Genomic DNA, 10,858 nt, shown 5'->3' on the forward strand with positions numbered 1-10,858 from the left:
GTGAGTCATGCTGCGCTCCTCGCTCCCTTTCCCCCTAATTTGAACGCTTCATCCTCTATTGGCAGGTTTTAGAAAATAGCAAATAAAAAACAAAAGCAGAAGAGATGCTGTTGGGAACTCACTGACTTGTTACAAGATTTTCCTAGAGACCCGTGATACTGGTGCTCATACACATGGAGTTAAAAGCAGAACGTTCTCTCTTACTGCTTATGTGCTTGATTCTTAAAATATTTTGAGTCTTGAAGCTTAGACATCTATGGAACATGGTAGTGTGTGTTACATTTACAAAGTCTGTTGCATTTGCCATACATGAGAGAGAGAGGGGAGATATTTTGTTTTCATACCTATAAAATAAATAAATCATAACAATATGGATCTGTTTTAACTGAGTAACCAGGTAATCTCATTCACCCTCATCTATTCCTTGCTGTTATGTCATAGGTGAAATACTGAAGCCTACTGAAGTCACTGGGAGTATTCCAATGACTTCAACGGGGCCAGGGTTTCACCCATTGTCTGTAATTGGATTTTAAGTTCTTTGGGCAGAGACCTTTCTCTGTACTGGAAGACACTTAAATGGGCAATGGAATCAACCACACAAGTTGGAAGAGTTCAGTGAATTGCAAGAATGCACATATCACATAGAGAAGGCAGATTGGTTCAGCTATTCTAGTTTCTGTAGAGAAGGTAAAATCAGAGGAAATGTTCCTGAACACGCCTCTGACTTGGCTCCGCAAAGCAGCGGGGTCGCTGCCTTTAGCATGTACCTCTTGCCGTGTGAATGAGAGAACAGGTTGCCATATCCAAGTTACTGAGAATCCCTACTGGGCAAAAGTTTCATACCTGACACAGCTAGGGTCAATCCTGTAGACACTTGAGCATGTGCATAATTTGAGGAGTTACAATGAGGAGTGTCGTTGATATCACTTGGACTATCCACATGAATAAGCTACACGTGCTTAAGAATTTTGAGTATCAGGGTCTTGGGCTCCTGCAGGAAGTGGCTTGACTTTCTGAAGTAGCGGGAGTGAGCCAATCAGGCATCCACAGGGGCTGACTTTCCAGAATTGGTGAGATGCTTCTCTGCCCATCTCCTTTGGTGGTGACAAGGGAGTGTCCGAGATCCATTGTGCCCTAGAACAGCGTTCTAGACCCACACCCTTGGATCTTTACACACATGCACCCCCATCCTTCAGGCATGCTTCTTTCCGGGGTGGCACTGAACCCAGCTTGTTGGGCTGAGCCTGGGGAAACTTTTTCACTAGGTCAGGGGCCTGGACATGGGTGGATTGTTTCTTGGGACCAAAAACAGTGAGGAGTCCTTGTGGCACCTTAGAGACTAAGGCCTGGTCTACACTAGGCGTTTATGTCGAAGTTAGCGCCGTTAAATCGAATTAACCCTGCACCCGTCCACACTGCGATGCTATTTAGTTCGACATAGAGGTCTCTTTAATTCGACTTCTGTACTCCTCCCCGACGAGGGGAGTAGCGCTAAATTCAACATGGCCATGTCGAATTAGGCTAGGTGTGGATGGAAATCGACGCTAATAGCTCCGGGAGCTATCCCACAGTGCACCACTCTGTTGACGCTCTGGACAGCAGTGCGAGCTCGGATGCTCTGACCAGCCACACAGGAAAAGCCCCGGGAAAATTTGAATTTGAATTCCTTTTCCTGTCTGGCCAGTTTGAATCTCATTTCCTGTCTGGACATCGTGGCGAGCACAGCAGCACTGGCAACGATGCAGAGCTCTCCAGCAGTGATGGCCGTGCAGTCTGGGAATAGAAAGAGAGCCCCAGCATGGACTGATCGTGAAGTCTTGGATCTCATCGCTGTGTGGGGCGATGAGTCCGTGCTTTCCGAGCTGCGATCCAAAAGAAGGAATGCAAAGATCTACGAGAAGATCTCTAAAGACATGGCAGAGAGAGGATACAGCCGGGATGCAACGCAGTGCCGCGTGAAAATCAAGGAGCTGAGACAAGGCTACCAGAAGACCAAAGAGGCAAACGGACGCTCCGGATCCCATCCCCAGACATCCCGTTTCTACGAGGCACTGCATTCCATCCTCGGTGCTGCCGCCACCACTACCCCACCAGTGACCGTGGACTCTGAGGATGGGATACTGTCCACGGCCGGTTCCTCAGACATGTTAGGGGACGGGGAAGATGAGGAAGGAGATGAGGAGGGCGAGGCAGTTGGCAGCTCTCACAACGCTGATTTCCCCGACAGCCAGGATCTCTTCATCACCCTTACAGAGATCCCCTACGAAGCGTCCCCAGCCATTACCCCGGACACAGAATCTGGTGAAGGATCAGCCAGTAAGTGTTGTAAACATCTAAACATTTATTTTTAACAAAACAGGAATATTAACAATTAAAAGAATGGGTTGTTCATGATTAGTGTGCCCTAGGCGCTTAACGGTTTAGTAAGGGGCAGTGCAAGTTTTGAAAAGAAATCTAGCAATGTCCGGTTTTCAGTGATTGTCCTGCACAAGCCGCTCTACTGTGTATTCCCTGCTACTGCAGCTACAGTAAAATGCGGTCTATATGTGCGGGGATAGAGCAGTAATCCTCCTGGGACATCTCGATGAAGCTCTCCTGGAGGTAACTTGAAAGCCGTTGCATGAGGTTCTTGGGGAGAGCGGCCTTATTGGGTCCTCCGAAGTACGACACGTTGCCGCGCCACGAGATTATCAGGTACTCGGGGATCATTGCTCTGCACAGCAGGGCGGCATACGGCCCTGGTCTTTGGAGGCTTTCCCGGAGCATTCTCTCTTTGTCGCTCTTGGAGATCCTCATCAGGGTGATGTCGGCCATGGTGACCTGCTTTTAATTAGGTAGGGGAATGTTAGTGTTGGGACTGCTTTCCCGTTCCTTTACAGAACTGTCACCGCTGGTTTGCAGCCACGCGGTGGAGGCGGGAGAGGGGCAGCCGAAAGGGATCATTCCCGGGGACAGCCGCGAGGGGGTGGGACAGGGGCAGAGTTCCCGCTTGCCGGATTGCTGGCAGCAGGGACTGACATTGATTTAAATGTGAAATGAGGCCAGTGGTAATATAAAAGTTTTAAACTGCCACAAGTGTACGGCTTACCATGTCTGCCTGCAACAGAAATTCCGTTGTGCTGCCTCGCTTCTCAAATGTGCTGTTCAAGACCCCAGGCACAGAATGCGAAGGCCGAGAATTCGACCTTGTGCTGAGTGCGCATGTGAAAGGTGCTGTGCATGGTCTTGTTCACAGAGAAAGACTATGTTCTTTGTTCACAACTACATTTATCTTTCAGAGGAATTCACTCCCTTTTTCCCATTTCCACAGCCCCGTCTGCGACTGTCTCACAACCTAGCCTGGAATCACACTCCCAGAGGCTAGCGCGGATTAGGCGTAGGAAGAAGAGGACACGGGAGGACATGTTCTCTGAGCTTATGGCCTCTTCCCAAGCCCAGGCAGCACAGCAGACCCAGTGGCGGGAGAACTTGACCCGAATGCACCAAGCCAACATGGATCGGGAGGAGAGGTGGCGGCAGGAAGACCAGCAGGCGACTCAAACGCTGCTTGGACTACTGAGGGAGCAAACGGACACGCTCCGGCGCCTTGTGGATGTTCTGCAGGAACGGAGGCAGGAGGACAGAGCCCCGCTGCAGTCCATCTCTAACCGCCCTCCCCCGCCACCAAGTCCCATACCCACCTCACCCAAAGTGCAAAGAAGGAGAGGCGGCAGAGTCCCTGCTAACTCTCACTCCACCCCTGCAGAGAGCTCTAGTAGCAGAAGGCTCTCATTTCCCAAAATTTGAAAAGTTCTTTCCTTCCCGCCTGACACAAGCCCACGTCCAAGTTTCACCTCCCAATGCCATGTGTAGTTGATAATAAAAAATTCGTTTCTGTTAACTACTGTTTCAATCATGTTCTTTTGGAGGAGGAGGGGAAAGGGGGTTGGAAATTGGACAGGACAGTCTCCTTTGGCAGGGTACATAGTCGGGGGCAGGCACAGCAGCAGGGCACATACACAGTGCAGTGATGCAGTGACTAGTTGCCCCGGTTAGTCTGGGAGGTTGTTTTGATGTAATGTTGGGGGGGGTGGGTTGCTCTGTGACTTTGTGGCGGGGGAGGGCAGTTACAGATCTTAAGCGCCGGTCCTTAGACAGGATCACAGAGCCACACAGCATGGGATCTGTAACCGTCCTCCCCCTGCCACAAAGTCAAATAGACCTCCCATACACACAGTCCCGATCAGGAGGGGTGACAGGCTCCGTTGAAACAAGCATCCCACCGCAGCGGAGCCTGTCAATCCTTGAGTTTAGAAGCTGCATTCGCATCACAACACTAGACCCGCCCCGCACCACAGTCTGCGTCCCAGTTTTAAAAAATTCCCGCTAAAACAGTATTAAAGAAAACGGTGTGCTTTAACAAAGTAGAACTATTTTTATTTCGACACGTGTGTTGGAGGGGGGGTGAAGGGGGTATGTAACTGGATAGGATAGTCAACATTACCTGGGTAAAGAAACGGGGGCAGGTTTAGCTTCTCAGTACACAAACTATAAAATCACAGGTTACCCTGCTCACTCAGGAACTTTGCTTTCAAAGCCTCCCGGATGCACAGCGCTTCCCGCTGGTCTCTTCTAATCGCCCGGCTGTCTGGCTGTGAGTAATCACCAGCCAGGCTATTTTCCTCAACCTCCCACCCCGCCATAAAGGTCTCCCCCTTGCTCTCACAGAGATTGTGGAGCACACAGCAAGCTGCTATAACAATGGGGATATTGGTTTCGCTGAGATCACAGCGAGTCAGTAAGCTTCTCCATCTCCCCTTGAGACGGCCAAAAGCACACTCCACCACCATTCTGCACTTGCTCAGCCGGTAGTTGAAGAGTTCTTTTTCAGTGTCCAGGGCGCCAGTATAGGGCTTCATGAGCCAGGGCATTAGCGGGTAGGCTGGGTCCCCGAGGATGACTATAGGCATCTCCACATCCCCAACAGTTATTTTGTGGTCCGGGAAGTAAATACCTTGTTGCAGCCGTCTAAACAGACCAGAGTTCCTGAAAACACGAGCGTCATGAACCTTGCCCGGCCATCCCACGTAGATGTTGGTAAAACGTCCCCTGTGGTCCACCAGTGCTTGCAGCACCATGGAAAAGTATCCCTTTCGGTTAATGTACTGGGTGGCCTGGTGGTCCGGTGCCAGGATAGGGATGTGAGTTCCATCTATGGCCCCACCGCAGTTTGGGAATCCCATCGCTGCGAAGCCATCTATGATCGCCTCCACGTTTCCCAGGGTCACTACCTTTGGCAGCAGTACATCAACGATTGCCTTCGCTACTTGCATCACAACAACCCCCACGGTAGATTTGCCCACCCCAAACTGGTTCGCGACTGACCGGTAGCTGTCTGGCGTTGCAAGCTTCCACAGGGCTATGGCCACTCGCTTCTGTACACTCAGTGCAGCTCGCAACCGGGTGTCACTGCGCTTCAGGGCAGGGGACAGCAACTCACAAAGTTCCAGGAAAGTTCCCTTCCGCATGCGAAAGTTTCGCAGCCACTGGGATTCATCCCAGACCTGCAGCACTATGCGGTCCCACCACTCAGTGCTTGTCTCCCGTGCCCAGAATCGCCGTTCCACGGCATCAACATGACCCATTGCCACTGTGATGTCCTCGGCGCTGGGTCGCCTGCTTTCTGACAGGTCTGTGCTACTCTCAGACTTCAGGACATCACCGCGGTGCCGTAGCCTCCTTGCCTGACTTTTCTGCATCTGCCTCAGGGAAACCTTTATGATAAGCTGCGAGACGTTGAGAGCGGCCACAACTGCAGCGATGGTCGCAGCGGGCTCCATGCTCGGAGTACAGTGGCGTCCGCGCTGTCAATGACTGGAAAAGCGCGCGAACTGTTTTCCCGCCGGCGCTTTCAGGGAGGGAGGGCGGGAGTGATGGACGGATGACGACAGTTTCCCAAAAGCACCCTCGACTCATTTTGTTACCCAGAAGGCATTGCCGGCTACACCCAGAATTCCAATGGGCAGAGGGGACTGCGGGAACTGTGGGATAGCTGACCACAGTGCACCGCTTCGAATGTCGACGCTATCACCGTTAGTGTGGACGCACAAAGTCGAATTACTGTCCTTAGTGTGGACACACACGTTCGACTTTGCAATATCGATTACAAAAATTCGATGCAAGTAAAATCGAACTACTCTCGTAGTGTAGACAAGGCCTAACAAATTTATTTGGGCATAAGCTTTCATAGGCTAAACCCACTTCATCAGATGCACGGAGTGGAACATACAGAAGCAGGAATAAATACACAGCACATGAAAAGATGGGAGTTGCTTTACCAAGTGGAGGGTCAGTGTTAACAAGCCGATTCAATTAAGGCAGAAGTGGGCTATTCTCAACAGTTGACAAGAAGGGGTGAATACCAAGGGAGGGAAAATCATTTTTTTAGTGCTAATGAGGCCAATGTAATCAAGGTGGCCCATTTCAAACAGTTGACAAGAAGGTGTGAATATCAGCAGGGGGATATTAGTTTTTGTAGTGACCCATTCTTGTCAACTGTTGAGACTAGCCCACTTCCACCTTAAGGTGCCACAAGGACTCCTTGTTGTTTTTGGTGATACAGACTAACACGGCTACCACTCTGAAACCTTTCTTGGGACTGTAACCCTCCCAGTCCCTGAGGTACTGGAGGCAACCTCACAGCAATCAGGAGTCAAGGATCTCATGCACTGTATAGATTCTTCTTGTCCCTGAATCTCAACTGGTGGAGAAGTTTGTTGAGACTGATCTGAAAGATTTTCTATGTAGGGCTTGAGGAGTGATGCATGAAATACTGGGTGGATGTTGTGGAAGAAACGAAACTCCACTCAGGTCGGAAATAACAAAATCAGAGACAGCTTTATTCAAGCAATTGCAAGGGAAGAATACAGCTGGCAGAGAACATCTCTGCCTCAGTTTCTCCAAAGTACAAGCAAAATCACACAAGCATTTATACCTCTTTGTGACGTGCATTCATTAAAAACATCTGCATTTTATTTAGGCTAGTTGCTATCTATTCCAGTATTTTCTCACTTTCTCTTCTCAAAACATTTTTACCTCAAGGTTAGGTCAACTGACTATTCTGCTGTTTTCCACTTGCTTCTGACGTGAGCCCTGCTTCTACAGGTCTCGGGATATTAGGCTAAGACTTAGCTCAACAGTTTCTCTGACTCTGACACTTAAATGACTGCATTTCTCTCTTTCTTTCCCTGCTTCCACAATGTGAAGGGACTGGAGAAGTTGCAACTTAAATGTGTTTTCACACCATAAGCGAGAGACAAACTGTGGCCCTCAGAGGTAATTTGGTCTGGGAGCCCATAGAGGAGGACGATGAGGGTCACCGACAGCTGAGCCGTTGCTTCAGCCAAAAGTAGATCGTCTCAGGGGATGAAATGAATCATCTTTGTTCGTCTATGACCTTGAGGACTATGACGTGGCCCTTGGAGCTTGGGAGCTCCACAATGACATCCAGGGTTTGGCCAGTCTTTAGGGGTATCCGGGCACCCAGGGTCTTCGCATGAGGTGTCTTAGTACGAGCACATACAGTACAGGATCTACACAGGCCCAGCAGCCCACTAGGAAAAAAGGCAATAGTACGAAAAATCTTGAAATGACCAAATGGCCTGTGAGTGGAGCATCATGGCATAAACATAGTATTTCTAACTGGGCTTGCCCCTGTGGAATTCATATGCACCCGTTGACATATGTTACCCGTCCTGCATAGACTGTTGCATCTTAGCCAGTCCCTTTTCAGGTGGAGTCTCCCGTGGAGGTACCTTCCCGAATGGCTGTCTGAAAGAGGATCATAACATCTAGGCAGGTTCCGGTGTAGATGACATTCTGAGGATTCAGGACATGGGGTAGTTCCAGATTGAGGTCCTCGTTTCCTTGGTGATAATCCCTATTACATGACAAGCCGTCTGCCTTCCCATTTCTGATCCTCAGATGGTATGAACTACTGAAGCCAAAGTGGAAGAAGAAAAGTGCCCACCTGACCTTGTCTTGAGATTAGGACCTGAGCCCTCTGAAGGTATTCAAAATTTTTTATGGTCAGTGAAGACACGTACTGAGTTTCGGGCCCCCTCCAAATAGTGTTGTCACTCTTCAAAAGCGGATTTAATAAAAAGTAGCCTCTTTGTCCAGTATTTTGTCATTCCTTTCAGCAGTTTGTGCTTGTGTGAATAATACATGCAAGTGTGTAATAGAGTGGGACCAAACTGTGGGACAGAGCCGGAGCAAGAGGCAGGCTAGAAGCATCTACCTCCACCACAAATGGGTGACTGGGGTCCATGTGTGCCAAAACGGGGGCTGTCATGAAGGTGATCTTGACCTGATCAAAGGCTTGCTGTGCTTCAGGTGACCAAGCAAACATGATGGACCTGTGGAGAAGGGAGGGCAGGGGGGAGATTTGCCCTAAGAAATTCAAAGTGAATCTTCGGTAAAAGTTTTCAAATCCCAGAAAGTGCTACTGCTCTTGGGATACCTGGGGTTCCGCCAGTTGTGAATTGCTTCAGACTTGTGAGGGTCCAATTGGATACCCTGAGGGGAGATGTTATGCCCTGAGAACTCAATGGATAGCTGGTCAAATGTGCACTTTTCAAGCTTGTCATATAGCCCACACTTCGGTAATCTTTCAAGGACAAACCAGACAAGAGGGTCGCCCCCCTCTCGAATCCACACCAGATAACATGCCCTGCAAAGATCTAATTTAGTAATGTTATTGGAGGATTGTACTCTGTCCAACAGCTCCGAGGTTATGGGCAGGGGATGCTGGTTTCAGACTGTGACCTTGTTCAAAGTTTGTTAATCTACATTGAGGCATAGTGTTCCATCTTTCCTTATATAAAAAGGACCAGGGCCCATGCTGGGTAGGTGGATCACCAGATAAAGCCTTTCGCCCGGTTGTCTTGGATATAGGCCCAAAACGCCTCGGCTTTGGTTCTGACATAGTCTGGGCCAGATTAAGGCATAAACTAACTAAGATACAGCTTGGGGCCTTGCAATGTGAGGGGCCTCTAAAAAAGAAAAAACTGACTCCATTTCAAATTTTATCAAAATCGGTTGATAAAGGAGAAATGGGAAAAAGAAGATTCTCTCTCTAAATACAGACATTTCCATTCAAACATGACAAAAAATATACACATTTGGCTACACACACACACACCCTTACCCTTTACTAATTGTTCATTATCGAAGGGTGGGAGGCCAGGGCTGAGAGAAAAATAATTGCATTTGTAAAATTAGTATTTCTTCAAGTAAGTCTGCTATCGGTCTCATAAGGCAGCATTTTGTTGGCCAGCTGCTACTGGTAAAATTCTGACCATGCCTTCATAACTTATTTAAATAAATAATCTCATTGCTGATAAAATGTAGTGTAATTGGGCTGCCTCGTTCCATTCCGTATCTGCTGCCAGTTGCCAAAAGTGAGCGACATATACGATGGCAGGGCCCTGTCCTTGCCGAAGCTTCCACAGCACCACTTCAGTGATAGACTTGATACGGGTTGTCGAATATACTAGAGAAGACTTGTCAGAAAGCACCCCAGTCTGCCTTGCTCCAAGAGGGCAAAAGCCCAATCCAATGCTTCCCACCTTTGCTTGGTTCCTGAGGTATATACGAGGATGGAGTAAGACAAGCAAATTGCACTGGTTCAAAATTCCCCATAACTGCTGGTGATCACTTGGATAGAATCATAGAAGATTAGGGTTGGAAGAGACCTCAGGAGGTCATCTAGTCCAATCCCCTGCTCAAAGCAGGACCAATTCCCAACTAAATCATCCCAGCCAGGGCTTTGTCAAGCCGGGCCTTAAAAACCTCTAAGGAAGGAGATTCTACCACCTCCTTAGGTAACCCATTCCAGTGCTTCACCACCCTCCTAGTGAAATAGTTTTTCCTAATATCCAACCTAACCCTCCCCCGCTGCAACTTGAGACCATTACTCCTTGTTCTATCATCTGCCACCACTGAGAACAGCCTAGTTCCATCCTCTTTGAAACCCCCTTTCAGGTAGTTGAAAGCTGCTATCAAATCCCCCCTCATTCTTCTCTTCTGCAGACTAAATAACCCCAGTTCCCTCAGCCTCTCCTCATAAGTCATGTGCCCCAGATAGGACAAGGAATATCTCTGTGATCCGGAAGCGTGGCTACTTCTGCTGGGAGTGAGCAAGTTGTTCATGGAGGGATACATCTGTGCTACCAGCTGAGCCACTCAGGTCCGCAATGCTAGATTATTGGTCTGGAGTTGGTTACCTTGTTTTTGTGGTTCTAGTGCCGAAGGGGGGACCACGGTTTAGTGACAAGCCCACCTCCTCCATTCGGGCGTCCAAGCCACTTGTTAGGAACTGGGATATAAGTGGTCTGACCCAGTGGACAGAGCACGAGTCAGGTCTAGTGGGTGGAGTGTGTGTCCAGGTCAGGGAACGGAAATGGGTGTCAGAACCAGAAGAATTGCCAAATACTAGAACTGGGTAGACTCAGAGTCAGAACCAGGAATCAAAAACTGAGGACCAGAGCAGGAGTCGCATACCAAATGCCAGAGCCAAGAGTTGAGCCAGAGTTGGAGCTGGGGATCAGAGCTCCTTAATCTACCCTGTGCCTCATTTTCCACCTGTAAAGTGAAGAGAGCAATACCCCCTTCCTCTCATCCTTGATCTGTCTTACCTGTTTAGATCCGAAAACCTTTAGGACAGGGACTGTCTGACTGCATGTAGCTACAGCCCGTAACATAATGTGATCTATGGTGCATCTGGTACCACTGTAGGACATATTAATAGATTTGGCAACTGCCCCTTCCCTGTTTGTGATTTTATTGAAGACAGGTGGAGAGTGGGCAAATTGGAGAA

General features: G+C 48.9%; 1 protein-coding gene across 1 annotated transcript; it reads left to right on the plus strand.

The window, feature by feature from the left end:
- Positions 1–1,596: 1,596 nt before the first annotated feature.
- Positions 1,597–3,880, plus strand: LOC135983245 (uncharacterized). The gene is made up of 2 exons (XM_065594045.1): positions 1,597–2,316; positions 3,311–3,880. Exons 1-2 carry the CDS (start codon positions 1,740–1,742, stop codon positions 3,784–3,786), a joined length of 1,053 nt encoding a protein of 350 aa, XP_065450117.1. The 5' UTR covers positions 1,597–1,739; the 3' UTR covers positions 3,787–3,880.
- The last annotated feature ends 6,978 nt before the right edge of the window (positions 3,881–10,858 follow it).

This window comes from Chrysemys picta, chromosome 4, assembly GCF_011386835.1.
Source record: "Chrysemys picta bellii isolate R12L10 chromosome 4, ASM1138683v2, whole genome shotgun sequence".
Classification (NCBI taxonomy): domain Eukaryota; kingdom Metazoa; phylum Chordata; order Testudines; family Emydidae; genus Chrysemys; species Chrysemys picta.

Excerpts from the sequence above, each read along its gene's own strand:
- LOC135983245 (XM_065594045.1), top strand. The coding sequence starts at position 1,740 with ATGCAGAGCTCTCCAGCAGTGATGGCCGTGCAGTCTGGGAATAGAAAG. Across the intron at positions 2,317-3,310 it reads ATCTGGTGAAGGATCAGCCA|CCCCGTCTGCGACTGTCTCA; the intron begins GTAAGTGTTGTA and ends CCATTTCCACAG.